We start from the raw sequence: 18,758 nt of genomic DNA, 5'->3' as shown, positions 1-18,758 counted from the left end.
AATGCAATAGTCCACTGTTTAAACATGTTTGTAATATATTATTTAAAAAATGTATATTATATTATATTATATTATATTATTTTATATTATATTATATTATATTATATTATATTATATTATATTATATTATATTATATTATATTATATTATTTTATATTATATTAAGACTTCTCAAATAAAAAATAATGTAATTTTTAAACATCAATTGTTGGAAAATGTTTTATTATTGTATTTTTTGTTTTATGCATTTTAATGTTGTACAGATAAAACTTAAGATAATTTGAATAATTAACAAAATATGACCACGAACACTGAAAAACATTTTGTTAAGCGATTTGTTTAAATAATTTGTTTTGCTTTATATATATATATATATATATATATATATATATATATATATATATATATATATATATATATATATATATATAAATATATATATATATATATATATATATATATATATATATATATATATATATATATATATATATATATATATATATATATTTGCAATATTATATTATTAAACCATTCTAAAAATTATAATTGTGAATAAAACAGTTACACAATATGCATATGTGTGCACAAATAAAAAAAAACTTTTTGTAATATACACATTTATACTCAAGCAGATGCATATTTTAAAATGTACACCTCATATGTAATTAAACAAATAATTTTAAGTTAACCAGTACTTCAGTATTTGATCTTGAATCACATTTCAACATCACAAATCTTTCATAAATAGCTTAGTCGAGGCGTGACTTACTGTACTTCACTACAACTCCCAGGATCAATCTCGCAGAAGACGTGCCGATACAGACGCACCCTTACGTGATGACGCAATTTTTGCCTTGTTGGAGGGTGATTTCATCAGGAACTGCTGGCGTTCAAGACAAAGAGAGAAGGCACTTCCTATTTGTTGTATATGTCAACGTATCTTGTTTCGGTACAAGATCAGCAGAGGTAAGAGCTTATTTAAAACCTTTTTAGATTCGTCTGTGAGGGCGACTTTGCGTCTTAGCAAATGTCATTATCACTTACAATTCGGTCACAGTAAAGCTGTCAAATACCAGACCTGTCACATGCTTTACCAGAAACTGCATTACCTTATATTCTCTTTATCATTTAACATTTACCACAACCATTATTCTGTAGTTTACTACTATTGCTGTTGTTATTTTTTTGAATAAACATGTCCATTTTGCGTCGCTATATTGAACATAAAGGACAACCAAATCAGTTGCAAATCATATGGTCGTTGCATTAGTATCTGTTTTAGGCTATACAATCATTAATTAACTCAAGATATTTATTACTGCTTTCGTATTTTTTTGATACAATTGAAACTACATATTTATCACACACAGCATACCCGTTTCATGTTTGCGGCTTTGATATAAAGTTGTTGGTTTGTGTGTTGTTGTGTTTCCACCAAATGTTGGTCACGTGAAGAGTGGGCGGGGTCTGGAGGTGATCGAGCTGTCAGTGCGCAGCGTCACTGCGGATCTGCTGAAATTTCTCCACTTCTGCAAATGTCTTTCAGATGTCGGTAAGCGAGGAGATGGAAAACGCAGACCTTCTCGGTCTGATCTTCCCGGACGGTGAACCGGGATCCGGCGATCTGTTCCTCAAAGAGGGGAATAATTTCCTGGATGATTTTTTTTCAGAGCAAGATGTACGTAACGTTAACTCGCTCTTCAAGTGATCTAAATACTTCTGTTATCATGTGTAATGTAAATAACAAAATGGTCATTTAAATGTATTACCATACAAATATTATTTATTGGCATGTTTGTAAGATACAGTAGATAGCATGATTGTTTTGCAAATGCTCATATTGTTGCAATTGCTGAATAGAATGGATTTAACAAGCCCGTAGCCGGAGGGGGGTTCGGGTGATTTGAAAGGACCCACTCCCCACTGACAAAGGTCCTGAATTTGTCCCTACATGAGCGCATTTGTACTATTTTGACTGCTCTGCCATCATAAATTGTGAAAATAACTCATCAACGAAGGCTTTAAAACAGAATAATCTGATGAAATCATCTTTCTGACTGAGGAAAGTTAAATGTGCTGGCCAGTTTGTTATTAAATGACAATACTTAGCCTTAAAACTTTAACAGATCTCTTTTTTCTTAATGATATTTGATGAAAATGACACATATAAATACATATTTTTTTCATATTCCTTTATTCTAAATCTTTAGCAAATGCTTTGGTAGATCAAAAAGTGTGGTTATGACCACCCGACATGCTAATCCAGTAATAAATGATGCTTAGCTATTTTAGCTATTTTAACTAATAGAAAATGAGGCGAATAACTGTAAAAAACAAAACAAAAAAAAAGTTCCACATTTTGAGAAAAACAAACCACCCCTTCAGTGGTTTCAGTTCAGATGCAAAAACTTGCTGTCTGAAATTTCCATCAAAAATGAACATTTCTCTTACCCTCCTTTGTTTATGTTGAGATATTTCACTTTAAAGATCAGAAACAGGACTTATTCTATGCCATAAGAGTGATATTACTGAACATACTTGCAGGAGATTGATAAAAATGCCCATTTTAGAGGAAAATTTCAGATGGCGTTTAGTTTTAATACACTATATGTATGCTATATGAATGCCCCATAATAATAATAATATCATTTATAAAATAATATAAACAAAAATATGTTTCTTTTTAACCTAATTTACTTTACTAAATTATATAATAATAATAATAAAAAGTAAAAATGTTGTCCATATAGTAATTTAAAAGTGGACTAGATAAATAATTCCTATAGATTTTCTTAATAATTATTACAAAAGCAATATCTGTATTGCATTAATTTTATATAATAGTAATAAAGGCGACATGGTGGCGCAGTGGGCATATTTGCCTTACAGAAAAAAGGTTGCTGGTTCAAGCCTAGGCTGGGTTAGTTGGCATTTCTGTGTGGAGTTTGCATGTTCTCCCCGTGTTGCTGTGGGTTTCTTCCGGATGCTCCGGTTTCCCCCACAAGTCCAAAGACATGCGGTACAGGTGAATTGGCTGTGCTAAAATTGAACGTAGTTTATGAGTGTGTGTGAATGTGTATGGATGTTTCCCAGTGATAGGTTGCAGCTGGATGAGCATCCGCTGCGTAAAACATATGCTGGATAAGTTGGCGGTTCATTCCGCTGTGGCGACCCCATATTATAAAAGGGACTAAGCCGAAAAGAAAATAAAGGAATGAATGAATAATAATAAAACTAATTGATTATAAATATAGCAATATTGCGTATGTACATGTAGATAGATGTCATAAAAATATATAATTACAGTTTTATACTTTATTGTCATTGTATAAAAATGAATAGAAATAATGTTAGTGCATACAGATGGATAGATTATAGAAACAAATGCTTTATTGCAGATGCTGAGTGGAATGGACACAGAGGACTTTCTCAGCAGTCTCCTGGGTGAGGAAGATGACGGTGTGATGGTCAACTGCATGTCTCAGTCTCCTCACGGCAGTGACAGCGGGATCTCAGAGGACACCACTCCACCACACTGCCAGAGTCCACATGATGGCAGCGAGACCGACACCGTGCCCAGTCCAGGCCAGGAGCCGCTGCTGTACTCAGAGTGTGTGACGGAGAGCTACGAGGCCCAGGTGGTGCAGACTGACCACTGCTACACCCTCCCACAAGACACCAACACCCTGCTGAGTGTCCGCTCCGAAAATCCTGAGTCAGATGTCTTCATAGATGTTGGTAAGGAAATGTTTTGGTGTGATTTGTTGATTTATTCAAATGTGTCCCATCCTAAGCTATGTTTTCTTCCTGTCAGATGATTTGGATGCTAGTATGGAAGATGATGACTTCTCTCCTGAGCTGCCATGTTCACTTACCATTGAGGACTCCATGCAGAGCAGCAAACTGGACAGCCAGGTACATTTTCAATAACTTAAAGAGCCCCAGTTGCTCTGTTTTACTCCTATGAATGGTTTACATTCATTTAGTTACCACATAATATCCATTGCAGCATTAGCACTTTTTACACAGTGTCTGAAAGGATTCAATTAAGTATCTGCTCATTCTAAATGCAGCCTTTTTGAGAGCCTGCTCTGATTGGTCAGATGGCCTAGTCTGTCGTCATTGATCTAACATTTAGGAGCCGATCACAACAAGCAGACTTTTTAGTTCTGAACACACTGGATGCACCATAAATCCTTTTTGTTGACTTTCGAGAAGAGCAGTGTGCTGCGCTTTTTACGTTGCAAGGCAACCACTATCAACTGTTTTGATGCTGGAGCACATGGCATCGGGTGCTTTTTTCACATAGAGCTGATTTTTGTTTTTAACTGAAGGCACAGTAAGAGTATGAGACATATTCTGGGGCACATAAACAGCACTCTAACTGCATGCTGCCAATAGAAAAACATTTTAAAATGGTCCCCCTCACTGCAAAAAAAAAAAATTATTCATTGTAATTGGGGCATGGTACATGTTGGAAACCATATGCTCATTACCATATCTAATTTCAGCTCTAGAGGCCTTTTCAGGGCTTATAAACAGATATGAAGAGTAACAATGTTACTCCTTGTGCATTCAATGTGCATTTGATTTTGCAGTGCAGAACAGTGTCTGCTACTTAACCCAACTACTGTATTTCTCAGGTCAAGAGTTGTTTACAAGCAGCCAGTTAAGATCATAGGCTGGCATTATGCATATCTTTTACAAAACTGCTTGTTTGTGTAGAAATTAAGACAAAATTTCTGAACGACTGACTCTAAATAGGGGATTTGCACCAGTGGAACTTTTTCACAGTTCCTTGAACTAATAATGGTGGAAGTACCCATTTTTGTTTGGTTCACACTGCATGAACTGGGACTGAATTAAGTTATTGGAGGAACAAAGTTGGCTCCTACATCAGAGCAGAGTCTAATCCAGCCTGGTAGGAGCAACAGTGCATTTAGTGTACACTGACTGAGGGAATACATTCCCATACATACACATGAAACCCCTGTACATTATTTTATAGTGGTAAAGGTTGTCGATGTACACAAAGCTGGGGCTTGTTCATGCTCAAACGGTGCAACAGTGTTCTCGTTAGGTGAGTTTTAAAAAAATGTAAGTCCAGTCAGCAACAACATGTCCATAAAGCTCACATTATTAAAGAGACAGTTCACACAGTGAGTACAAGAAAAGTCTGTTCTCTTTTATTATGAACGACAAGGCCAGTGACTGTAACATTGAGCCTATTTTGGCCCAGAATTCTTCAGAAAGAACAAAAAGAATGGAATTCCCAGCTGCCATATTTGCAAGACATGCGTCAGAAGATGTATTGCAGAGTGTTCAAAGCACCACTGATTACATTTAAAAATTGTTTTGCGACATTTTTGTTGGGGCTGGGGCTTTCCTTTGTGGCTATGTTTTCTCATCCTCAATTTTATGCAGGCCTACAAGTTGTCACAGGTGATTTAGTCTTTTTTTTCAGTTTCAGTTACATAACTTTTGCAGTCCTTTTCCATTGTCATGAAACACAATGAAAACCGAGCAACCTTAGCCATCTTCATCCTCCAGTTTGTTGATTAGTTGAATGCCACATTAAGTCACTTCATATTTTCTAGTAACTGTGCGACGCAACTAGGAATATAGTCTGGGTGGAAATGAGTTGTCAGGCAACTGGGCCAGGGTGCTAGATCGTAATACTACCCTAAAGCCCTAATATGTCCATGTATCTTTACTTAAAACATCTGAAACATTATGTATCTTTATTCACATAAAGCCATGTTATATACTATAAATAAAGTAATGTCTGAAAAAGAATAATTGGACAGCATTTTGTTACAGTATAATGTGCCTCTTTTATCTGCAGTTCCAGTTCAAAGAGATTGTTTTGACTGATGAGGAAAAGAGACTTTTGGCGAAAGAAGGTGCAACTATTCCATCTCACATGCCTCTTACAAAGGTAACAGAAGGGGTTTCTGATTTATTAAGGTTTCGTATAGAAGTTTTCATGAATTGCTCATTTAAATGCAATACGACAGTGTTAAATGTTAAATTTTTTCTTAAGGCAGAGGAACGGACCCTGAAGAGAGTGAGGAGAAAGATCCGGAACAAACAATCTGCTCAAGAGAGTCGCAAGAAGAAGAAAGTTTATGTTGACGGCCTAGAGAACAGGTCAGTGTGGAGATATCTCTCAAAATACAAGCAGCACATAACTAGTTAACTATAAAGGTCTTGTGTTCAGTTGATCCTGATTATTAATTTATTCAGTATATAAAATTGGAAGAATTGTAAATAAATAGAGCACATTAAAATGCTTTTTTTTGTATTAAATCTTTTTAAATGACTTTTTTTTTTTACCAAAAGTACCACATGTCATGCTACTATTCAAAAGAAAGAAGGGTTTATTGTCACTTTTAATCTATTTTATAATTTATTCTTCCTAACCAAAAAAGTCCTCACTTTAGAACAGCGTGGTAATTTTGGGGTATTTTAATAAATTATTTTTTAAGATATTCAAGCAAATATTCTGTATGTCTATAGGGTTGCTGTCTGCACTGCTCACAACCAGGAATTACAAAAGAAAGTTGAGATGCTGCACAAACAGAACATGTAAGTGTATTTCTATTTTTTCTTTTGTCCTGAAGGTTATAATATATGGAGGACCAGGAGTCCCGGTTAGAAATGAAATTAAGAATCAAATTATCAGTTTAATTATCAAATCATTAAAATGTGTATAAATACACGTTTTTGTGTCTTCAGGTCCCTAATTGAACAGCTAAGAAAACTGCAGGCTATGGTAAAAATGTCCACAATGAAAACCACCACGACTAGCACTTGTATTATGGTAAGTATTTTGCCCCTGTGTTATTTTAATCTAATCTAAAGTATGGTGTATAAGTTTGAACTTTCACCTGCATGTCATTTTTTTGTTTGTTTCTGTTTTACATTTATTCAATAACATGCAATATGTTTCTGGATCTTCTCTGTCGTCAATTTCCAGGTGTTCCTGCTTTCTTTCTGCCTCATTATTTTCCCTTCAGTCAATCCGTTTGGCAGCAGCGATCAGAAAGACCTGTATGCGTCATCCACAGGTGAGCTGATTTGTTACAGTAAGGAATGTTGTCAAGCTTGTTGTTCTGCTCTTTTGACTTGCAGTTAAATAGAAGTTGTTCAGTGTAACAATAGCTTTTGTACAAAATAAATCTTGTCAGGCATATTTACAAACTATATGCTATATGTTAACTTATATATATATAAGATATATATATATATATATATATATATATATATATATATATATATATATATATATATATATATATATATATATATATATATATATATATATATATATATATATATATATATATAAACTTGTTGAGCTGCTTATAGCTGGATTCGCTCTTCAGTGTTTGGACTTTCAGCAGTGAAATAAAACCACACTGAACTGAACTGAACTAAACTAACCTTCAAATTTGAAAATTGGACTGATAGTTTTACTCTACTAGAACTTCTATGTTAAGCTGCTTTGACACAGTCTACTTTGTAAAAGTGCTATAGAAATAAACTTGAATTATACAAAAAAATACAAATTAACTGTCATTTTAAAGATTTACACACACACACACACACACACACACACACACACACACACACACACACACACACACACACACACATAAATATATGTATGTTCATCGCATTTATATATACGTTGTTATTTTGATACCAAATTCATTAATTTTATAATAAGCTAATGAGCTTTAATGAACTAATTTGGATTTTCAGAAATAATTTCTATAAATAGTTCTTATAATTATAAATTACAAAACAGACTACTTTCAAGTTAGTAAAAATTACCATTTAAAATGTTTATTAAATACAATGATTAAGTCAATTAACAGAATAATGAGACTAGGCATGGGATGATAACCCGGTTTCAAGGTTAACTGCGATTTGGAGAAGTCAAGGCTTTTCAAACCACAAAAATGTTCCGTTATACCATTCCTATGATACATGTAAAGGTTAATGTGTTTGTTTTATGTGTTGAAAAGAAATCTGTGTTTTTGAAACTAAGAAGCAGAAGACATGTTTACTGTTCCAAAATATTATAAATGTTTTCTAAAATCAAATATATTGTGTTCAATAGAGACATTTTAAAAATAATTTATTTTAGAGCAGGAATCACAATACTGTGAAATCGTGATATTGTCACCCAAGGTTATCATACAAGGTGTCCGCAGGGTCCTAAAAAGTATTAAAAGATGATAAATCAATTATGAGAAAATTAAGGCCCTTAAAAGGTATTAAAAAAGTCCTTATCACATTTTTACGAGGTCTTAAATTTTGTTCAAGCATTTACTTCAAAAAATTATGTATATTTATTTTCCGCCTAATATTAATAATGGCGTGCTCGATTCACATGATTGGTTCGGACTGTGGCGCATCCGGCCAAGCTCCTCTGTCCGGGTGATGCAATTTGCGACAAAGATGATGTGATGCTCTCCACGTGTAGCGAAACTATAGAGCAAAACAGATAACAAAATGTACGCTTACTCCTTTTTGTAGAATGACAAGTTTAAACAGATGCTGAAGCCTGTTGCTGAAAACAACCGCGTATTTTATTCTTTCAAGCTTTGTTTCTTCCGAGCTTATCTGAGTTCTGTTGCATGGTTGTGCTAGATTGATAAACTACAACAGTTTATTAACAACTGTTTATTAAGTTAAAGGTTTGATAACTATTAAAACTTGAAGTGGCAATGAGATCTGAAAATATTTTTAGGTCTTCTAAAAGGTATTGAAATTACCTTTAGGATTCCCGCATTTAGCCTTTCATACCTTCAGAAACTTTTGCCGGCCCTTGACTAAATAAGACAAAAACCAAGCAAATAAACTGTCACTTAAATCACAATTATTATTATTTTTTTTTAGAAACCCACGAGCAAAAAAAGTTTTTAAAAAGAGATAAAAGTTACTTTAATTATTAAACTCAAAAGCTTTATTATACAAAAAAAAAAAAAAACTGGTGTATTAATGTTGTACAGTAGCATCAGTGTTCTACTTGAGTACTTACATTTCTGACATCACTAAATAATATTCTTTTCCATTGCCTTCTAGGAATGTCCCGAGCCCTGCGATCTTACCCAGCTATTAAAAAGGACAACATCATATCGACCTCTGCAAAAGAAGTGGTGGATCAGGATGTACTTCTGGTGGCCACAATTGAGAATAACCAGGCTCTTCTGTCGGCCGGTCAGAACCACACACCAGATTACCAGCGGCTGGAGCAGTCCGACTCTGAGTCTGGAGTCAACAGCAACTCCTCCTCCGACTTCCCCGCTCCGCCACAGTCAGATCTCAAAGCAGACGCCACTCTGTCCGAATCTCACAGGAACTCTGGTGCACCACCGGTCATCTATGATGGCCAGAGCAAATCCAAGGAGAGCTGGATGGAGCAGAAACCCACCTCAGTCATAATACAACAACACCGATCTGATGAAATGTAGTAACATGTCTAAAACAAAACATGCGCTTCAAAAAGTGAACTGTTGGGTCGAATTAGAAAAAATATAACTGGGTAAAAATGCTTTAAATTTAGTTGAAATAAATATTTACCTCTTTTTTAACTTAATAGATTACACTTTTTCAACTTAATTTGTAATAATAAATTAAGTTGAATCGTTTTCTTAGATGTAACCAGTTTATCCGCCTGTTCACTTTTTTAAGTGTGCATTGTTTTAGATGAAAGATCAAGTATAGCCATTTTTCTTCATTGTAGCATCGCAGTCTGACCATTTTCCTTTATTTTTATCTGCTGTCATGCTATAATAGCACTTTTTGATACCTAGTCATTTGATTATTATTGGATATTATTGTCCGTTTTATGTACACAAATGATGAGTCTTCTTAAAAAGGAAACGTGAAGGAGTTTTATTCTGCATTGCGTCCACGTTGAGATTTTGTAAATTCTGGAAATGTATTCATATGTCTGTATTACTATTTTGGGGCATCTAGCAAATGATTATTTTCCCCTTTTTTTTAAAGGGAACCGTATGCTTAAAAGAGATTCCACTACTGAAAAAAATAGAGATCAATCTTAGTGATTTAAGAGCGTATTTAGAAAAGGGACTTGTAATGTTTGTTTTCTGCTTGTGCATTATTTGTGATTAGAAGAACCCTTTCTGTTAAAATGCTGTAAATCAAGCTTTAAATGTACTTTTCAGAGGGGGGATAGTGTTGCACATATCCATGCAATAATAATAGAATGTTTATGTCTACATATGTATATACTTATGAAGCAAATGTCATGATCTGCTGTGTCAGTGATGCATTTTATGTCATTTTATTGGTGTTGATATTTTGTCTGATGAGACTTTTATGTTATTTCATTTTTTTATGATTTATTTTTAGTCTTCGGTCATATGATGCACTGATGTATCTTGGAATGTTCATAAACCGTTCATTTATGTCATGATCATGCTATTCATTAAAAATGACCAGTTTACTATATAAAAAAGTTGTCATTTATCTGTTAAAATGTATAAATGTATCTATTAAAATATAAAAAGAAATAATAATAATTCCTTACATTTTCATAGCGCTTTTCAGGACCTAGCAAGCATTTTTTTGTTGTTTTTAAAAGATGTCTAATATATGTTTAAAGGACGTCTAAACAGTCGTCTTGGCTAAAACAAGGCTACTCCAGTTTTTTTTTTTTTTTTTTTTTTGGGGGGGGGTCTTACTCTCCAAAATAGTTTTTTTTTTTTTTTTTTTTTTTAGATAAAAACGTGATATTTTCTGTCAGAAATTGATACTATATATTTGGTTAAATTAAACGAAACTAGAAATTGTTACGACTCATGTCAAAACAACTGGGATTCTAAGAAATTGTCTTGCATCAAAACCAGGTCGATGTTATGTAGGCTACATATCCAAGCATGTCTCAGTCAGACACATCCTATTTTTGCTGCTCCAAAGAAATGCAAATTTACAAAAATGAAGCCATGCTTTTAAAGCAGAAATTAACATGTCTGACTTCTATGCAAATGCGCTAACAAAACAGAAATGTAAATATGAGCTATTTTGATACCCTCTAGCACGCACGCAAATCGCAAAAACACATGACGTCATTACTGTAGTTCATACATGAAGTAAAACATATTGTTTACTTACCAAAATATAAAAAGGTGTCTTTATCTATTACAGTTTTTTTTTCAATTATTTTGCCACAAATTTTACAACCCTGATGTCAATTCTCAAAAATCTAGACACAACTCTAAACACTCACCACTTTTAACACATGCTCTCCATTGTTTAAAACTCTGCAAACTGCATTCATTTCCTTTAGGAACTCCTGGATTTGAAGGATCATTGGTTCACATAATCGTTTTATCATACAAATACTACAGGAACACAACTTTAGATAACCAGCACACAAAATGCACATAGTTTTATTAAACAATCTTTAACAATCACTAAATATTGATGTATAAAATATATGATACAGGTTTTATTATGGTTTATAAATGTGTAGAGGGAACAGTACAGACAGTGGACACGCTGAACTAGTACTTTTTTTTAACCACGTGTGTGCGTGCGTGCGTGCGTGCGTGTCTGCGTGCGTGCGTGCGTGCGTGTGTGTGTGTGTGTGTGTGTGTGTGTGTGCGCGCGCGCTTATACAGCCATATGGACAATATTTTGACATGTGTGGCGTATTTTATATATGTACAATTTATATGAACTATTATGTCACATAGGTAATTTGCATCAGATTTCTGTTTTGGGATCTGTGTTATCATTAGTCTGGTCTTGTGGATTTGGTTACAGGTTCCCCTCTACATCACAGTCATATTTTCATTAATCAAAAATCTTGGAAAGAACCTTCTGTTAATGTGAACCCAGGCCTGACATTGGTCTGCTGTGATTGGGCTTTCTTACATACAGTACAGTAATGTCATATACAAAAACATTGTCTGTAAAAGTGGTACACGGATGGAACAAAGAAACCCTAAATATGGAATAAGGATGAATAAAAATGAAATCTATAGATAATGTAGTCCAGTTGGGTCATCTTCTGAGGTAACTGATGTCATTTGATCTATCCTGAAATTTTCATCATCTAAATATGTAATATTGTACATCAGTTTCCACACATCAAGAATAATGCAACAGCTATTTATCATTCTGAGTGCTTGTATCAGTTGATAGTAACATCATGTTAAGTAAATGAATACACATTTATTTCAAATGTAATGTTTGAGTTGGATTTTGAAAAGGGATCAATTTGATGTTTAATTATGTTATATTGAAAAGATGATCTTAGTTCAATGAACATAGTATCTTTGACTTGTTTGTATTGTTTCCAAGCATTTGAAAAAAAAAAGAGTTGAGTTTTGCAAAAACATACAATTTTGGCAATAGTTTTGAATTTTGTGTCAAGAGTTTTAAAAATTGACTCCAAAGTTATGACCTTTGTGGCAAAACGATTGTAAAAAAAAACAGTAGGAATTTTTTGTAGAGTTTAAATGAATTTATTTAAATCTACAGCTCTGGCAAACAGTCTTGTTCCTGCAGATGGCGCCACAACATCTCATATCACTCTGGTGTCATTAGTTCTACACTTGAAGTTTTCTAAATGAGCAACTACATATCTACTGATATCATTCACATTTACATCGTAGTTTGCAGGGGTTTACTGAGGTATTATGTATCAAAATACTATGCAAAATACCTTGCAGGTTTAATTTGCCATTCATAATAGATGTATAATCTATGCATGAATTCGAGGAGTGTTTCACACAAACAAGTAAATGCACAACCGCAGGATGGCGCTTTACATTCACATTTACTAGTTTACTAGATTTTTTTAGTCTATGGTTCAGATCTGCAGAAATGTGACAATAAACCCCAAATCTTAATGTTTTATTAAAACAATTAAGCATTATCAAGTTCTATACTTTTAATTCTCAGTATAATAGGAGAAACATCTACATATAAACTGAGATTTACTTAAATGTACTATCTTGCTGCAAGAAAGGACCCACATAGCAAAATATCTCTGGCCCAGCTCTGGCCCACACAATCAGCTTTTCCTTGGCCCACATGCGGGATTGAATTATGGTACATGACTGGACCAAGTCTAGCTTCCAGACAAGGGCCAAACATGGACCATGTCTGGGCCAAGTCTCAGCCAAGTTAATACCCATAACTGAGCCTGAACTGGGCCAGATATGTTGGTACAGTATGTCACAATGGCAATGAAATTGATGAACCCATGAATCATTGTGCTTTAGGTGTGATGTAGCTGTGCTTTTTCTTGAAGCAGTCTGATTAGTAGATTTTTTTTCCGTTATTTTTAAATAATATATATGTATTTTAAATGTGGGTCAAGATAGGCCAAACTTCCATGTACCAATTATTAACATCTGAGCCAAATACTGCATTTTACATCTGGCCCAAGTATTGTGTGTCGCCTTAAAGACGGTGCCACCTTTGCCAAAACAGGGCCATGTTTGGCGCACATGCTGCATACCAGTGTCGGATGAATGCTTGTTGTGCCACATTTAGGCCAAATTTGGGCCAAAATTCTTTGCTACCTGGGAATGTATTTTGACCATAGGTACATTTGCAGAGGCTGTGGATTAAAGCTAATAATGTTGTAATTTTTTTTTTTTTTTTTTTTGCGCATAGACTGCTTAGCCCTAATGTATAACACAAAGAGGTAGCCTATTAATTTTGTGTTGCCTGTAATTGTTTCTTTGACTTGCATAATATGAATCACCAAAGTGATTGAACCACAGTTTCAGCCAAAAATCTTTGTTCTACTGAAGAAAATGTTGCATAAAGCAGAATAAATACAGCGTGCAAATGTTCATTATTGGGTGAACCTTCCCTTTAAAAGCAGCAAACCAGCTTAGGCTGGTCAGCAGGGTACATATGCGACATTACGGAGTCTAGACCAGTTTGAACAAGACTTGATGTAGTCTGATCCGTGCAGCGATGCCATTTCAAGGTGTTTCTAAATAATTAATTAATCTCTATTTACTGGAATGGCATTGCTCACAGTTTTGCACAAGGTATTAAAAGCTAAACACGTTGAAGGTGGAGTGAGAGCTATCCACTAGTCTATTTGTATATATGCACTAAGCTGACCCACTTCCAAAAAGCAGGAACAAAAGTTTTGGCTCTTGATCTCTCCGGGACACACTTTTGGCAAGCTGTAACAAAGCCAGGGGCAGGTGGAACATGAGGCTATTATTCCTGCTTTAGGGTCGGCCAAGCAGTCATTAATGGGCACACAACAAAGACACGTAAATGAGGATGACTTCTATACAAATGCAAAAGAGTGGCGTGTGCCTCACTCTCCGGCCTTTGTGTGCTTGAGTGTGGAGCAGGGGGTCATGGAGCAAATGTCCCCACAAGTCCAGTAACCCTAATGAAAGCTGGTCTGAGCTGGTCAGTAGGTGGAGGAGCAATAACAAACACAGTCACATAACTTGCAGTTAAACAGATAACTGTTGTTTGTTTTACAATAAAGTTCTTTAGCTGTGTTTCTTTGTTATTACTGGATTCTAGCAATTAGATGAAGCTATATGAACTCAACTTCTTTTGAAGAGGTCAAGCCTTATATGAGGAAAACACCCTGAACAAACAAATCTAAAAAAGAACATTTAAAATACATTGTAGTTTTTGAATATACGTGTATAGAAATCAAAACAATATAAAACAAATATGTGATAGACTTGAGCAAACCACATGAATCCTACCATAGCCCAAAAATGGGGTATGAATAAATTCCGTAGTCAATTTCACACAGTTTGTACTCAAACATTAAGAAACAGCACGAGCCGTGCTTTGTGTTGTTGATGGAGTGATAGTTGAACACCCACGTGGGCTGTTTACAGGCATTAGAGTGATTTACATACACCCGTGCCACGAGCCAATCAGAAGCGAAGATAAGCGGGGCTCCTCCTTCTGCCGAGAAATTCACCCGATGCTGTATAAAAGACAGAGAGCGCTTTGACAAAGCATCACAAGCGCACAACTCACAGAAGAGCAAAGACACGCGAAACGCGACCTAAAGTGGATTTAAACAATGACTTTTGAAGAACTTAGTGGACAAGACAACACAGCTACTACTGGCGATAGGTAAGTCTCTTGTATTGTGCTGATGTTTATATCTTTAATGGCGTTATATTGATGTAACTCTGCATCCAGTACATAGACTAACACGCCGGTTGTTTTCTCCAGAATGCAGACTGCCGGAACAGCACTAGAGGAGCTCCTGGTCTCCGCTAAAAAGCAGGACTGTCTTACTGTCGGTGTATATGAATCTGCACAAGTCATGAATGTGTAAGTATCCTATCTGCTTTTGAGGATGTAAAATCTTATTTTAAAAGTCTAAATGTTGCTTTTTAGTGTGCATAATAATTACATTAGTCAAATAGAAATGTGATTTAGAGTTCCTAGTCCTCACATAAATGCATGCAGCACGTTGAACTGTTCTCTAATCAGCATGTCTCCTTTGTGCACCCTCAGTGACCCAGACAGCGTGGCTTTCTGCGTTCTGGCTACGGATGAGGAGTATGAATATGACATCGCCTTGCAGATCCACTTCACCCTCATCCAAGCCTTCTGCTTCGACAACGACATCAACATCGTTCGTGTGAACGACATTGAACGTCTTGCTGACATCGTGGGCTGCGATCAAGACGAGGAGCCTAAAGACGCACACTGCATACTTGTAACGGTGAGTAGATCACCTCCTCTTCACCACACTCTTATCAACACCTACATTTGCACGGGGTATTAATATTGCTTCTTCTTTTCTTCCCAAAGCGCCCCAATGATGATTCTTGGAAAGATTCTGCTCTGGACAAACTGGGCTTGTTTTGTGAGGAAAGCCGTAATGTCTACGAATGGGTGCCTAGTATTACTCTGCCTGAACGCTGATGGGACTTTGGCATGTTTAACGTGAATGAAACAAGTCGAAGACGTCCATCCTAAAGGGTATACCGGTGCAAAGCTAAAAAGCTTTGAGATGTTGTCTGGATTATCCTTACAAGTGGACTGACCCAGCGTACGGTTGGTCGTCCTGGAAAAGCTGAGGTTCAGAATCTTTTTTTTGGACGAGCATGGAAAAGTCAAGGCTCCTGTGCCACTCAAGTCTATTGTGGTGGTCTCGTGGAGACAATGGGAGAGACAAAAGGACAGTTGGACTGTGAGAGAGCACGTTTATGAGAGATTGTCGGAGGTGAAGAAGTTCTTGAGGAAAGAGAAGATGTGGATTTTACTTAAGTGATATTATGAAGAACTTATCTTTTTGAAGGCACTTGGGATGTTGTCTGAAAAAATATTACATGGACATTAATGTAATTTTGTCATTTGTGGGGGCAAAAAAGATGGATTTACTTATATGGTGATATTATGAAGTTGTGCTTTGTGTATAATCAAAATGCAATGTCAAACTGTGGCCAAGAAGCCACTGGTTTTTCAAATTTCTAAATAAAACACCTTAAACATCAAATATGGCATGTGTCTTTCTAAAGCTGATTTATTTTCACCCAGTTACATCAGAGTGGGGAGTTGATGGCAGTTCAGTAACACACTACAAGAGAGCGAGTGAGGTTGCGATTGCACTAGAGAGACTGGCATCTCTCCAAGCACTGCCTGACCTTTCACCACCCATGCACCAGCTGCTTTCTTTAAACGGCTTGCTCAACTGAAGAGCCCCCTTTGCAATGAGGGTTTGACTTCTGTCATGTGTAGGTTTTGCACCATCCGTTTGAAGTAGAGTCGAGCCAGTTCTGTCAGATGACTAATTTTGGAGAATACACCAGATATAACCATACAAACCTATTTGTTTTAACAGCAAAGGTCTTTAATAGTGTATAATTAGAACATTTGAAAATGAAAACAGGATTTTAAATTTAATATGCAGGTTTTTTTTATGATGTCATCAAACAAAATTGTGCATAATAATACAAATTAAGCTAAAATATATCTACACTGTAAAAACATAAGGGATGGAGATAGTTGCTACACTATTTTAATTCAGTGTGCATGGATCTCAACATGTTAACAGATGACTGTCTTCACTAAGCAGTTTGAACTCTTTCATTGTGGACGTGTGCTTGGTTTGTGGTTTACTAGAGAAAGAATGCCAAACTACCAGTAAAACAGACACTCATTTGTGGTTGGTTTGAACTGTAGTTATGCTGTCCAGTCAGCCTCGCTCTCAGTTACTTCACTGGAAGTTTTCTGTGTGTTTAACAGCAAATACGTGCACCAGGTGTTATGTACTGATGGCAAATGCCCGAAGCAAAGTGAGCCAAAACTTAAAAGAGCACTTCAGGTAGCGGCTGAAAACTCTTTGTGCACTTGAAAGTCAACCGACAAGAAAGCTAAGCACATGCATTCACAAAGCAACACACACACACCTGCTTCTGAAAACAAAGAAACAGCAGACAGCGGTTCTGCTAAATGTATCTTACACTCCTTTGGAGAGTAACTGATCTTTGCCATTAACTAATGACAACTCATGCACTGAAATCTAGAAACTGGGTCAGTTGTAATGGAGATCCCCCTTAAGGTCATTCTAGTAAACACCTACAAACAACTTCTTTGAAAGTAGTAATCACACATTGTGTCTTTCAGTATTTATTTGTAACAGATTTGAATATTAAACATAATTTTCTCAGTTCAGTGTGTGCATTTATAAACCAGAGAGTGATTAAAAACAGACAGACAAGCAGAACACAAAGACTACTCGACAAACAGACCCAGTGGCTTGTTGTCTTTTTCATCACAGCTGTAAATGGCTTCTCAGAAGCCCTTTGCAACAGCCATTTACAACAGCCATTGCAAAAGGGTCTATACATATCGATTTCACAGGTGCAGTTCATGTTTTCTGGCCAAGTTTACACAGCCACAGGATATGGCTGTCTGTCAGTCCTGTTTTGGGGTCAGTAATATTGCCGTTCACACTTATTTGACTTAAGAAAGTGGATATATCATTCCTAAACTCTCACCTTACAATCATATTGTCAGTGAAACCTTGCTGTGTGAATGTAAGATGTCCGTCATATCACCTGATAATGAGAAAGTTGAAAAAGATCTGTTATTTACATGTACAGTATCTATACACACACACACACACACACACACACACTGCCGTATATCAGATTTCCATATGGGATGGGAAGGCAGTCTGCGACTTAGGATTCCATATTTAAAACTTAATTTTGTATATGAATTTTTCTAACAATTAATTTGTGCATTATATTAGTTTGAAAATGTACAATTCTCTTAAAAAGTAAGCACTATGCCCCATCTCTGAACATAACCATATTTGAGATTTGAGAAGATGAATGAGATTGTACAAAGTTTACAGTAAAATGTACAGTGATTATGAAAGAAGACTAGAAAAGCCGAGACTTGATCTCAGCTGCACATTCATACTGACAGTATTCAAGTTTTTGTTATGAGCTGTTGTATAAACCTGGAGTCCAATCTGACAAAACTCCCTCATATTTATTCCAAAACTGCATATTTTCATACTATCTAAAAACAGTATGCAAGCCAAATAGTATGTCAAAGTACATAGCATTCCAAAAACAGTATGCGAGAAATTCCCGGAAGACTACTTCTAGTAAGACTCTGAAGTGCGCATCTGATGGATACTAGTAAGACTCTGAAGTGCGCATCTGATGGATGCTACACTATCCCAAGAATGGGAGTGAATTGAAACAACTGAAGTTCCAGCCTGATCTCACGAG

At 35.6% G+C, this 18,758-nt stretch overlaps 2 protein-coding genes across 3 annotated transcripts; both read left to right on the top strand.

Moving 5' to 3' along the window:
- Positions 1–900: 900 nt before the first annotated feature.
- creb3l3l (cAMP responsive element binding protein 3-like 3 like) lies at positions 901–10,498 on the top strand. 2 transcript variants are annotated; one of them, XM_087263086.1, is made up of 10 exons: positions 901–969; positions 1,459–1,681; positions 3,402–3,741; positions 3,818–3,918; positions 5,849–5,941; positions 6,047–6,153; positions 6,523–6,591; positions 6,742–6,826; positions 6,983–7,073; positions 9,100–10,498. In XM_087263086.1, exons 2-10 carry the CDS (start codon positions 1,550–1,552, stop codon positions 9,486–9,488), a joined length of 1,407 nt encoding a protein of 468 aa, XP_087119212.1. In that variant the 5' UTR covers positions 901–969; positions 1,459–1,549; the 3' UTR covers positions 9,489–10,498.
- A 4,529-nt stretch (positions 10,499–15,027) lies between these two features.
- On the top strand, positions 15,028–16,507 carry gadd45ga (growth arrest and DNA-damage-inducible, gamma a). The gene is given in 4 exon segments (NM_205691.1): positions 15,028–15,129; positions 15,232–15,333; positions 15,520–15,730; positions 15,820–16,507. Coding segments are annotated over 4 exon segments (480 nt in total). The 5' UTR covers positions 15,028–15,076; the 3' UTR covers positions 15,934–16,507.
- The last annotated feature ends 2,251 nt before the right edge of the window (positions 16,508–18,758 follow it).

This window comes from Danio rerio, chromosome 8 (genome assembly GCF_052040795.2).
Source record: "Danio rerio strain M-AB ecotype USA chromosome 8, GRCz13ab, whole genome shotgun sequence".
Classification (NCBI taxonomy): domain Eukaryota; kingdom Metazoa; phylum Chordata; class Actinopteri; order Cypriniformes; family Danionidae; genus Danio; species Danio rerio.
Note: the sequence above shows the minus strand (reverse complement) of the source record. Positions and strands in the feature narration are given on the sequence as shown.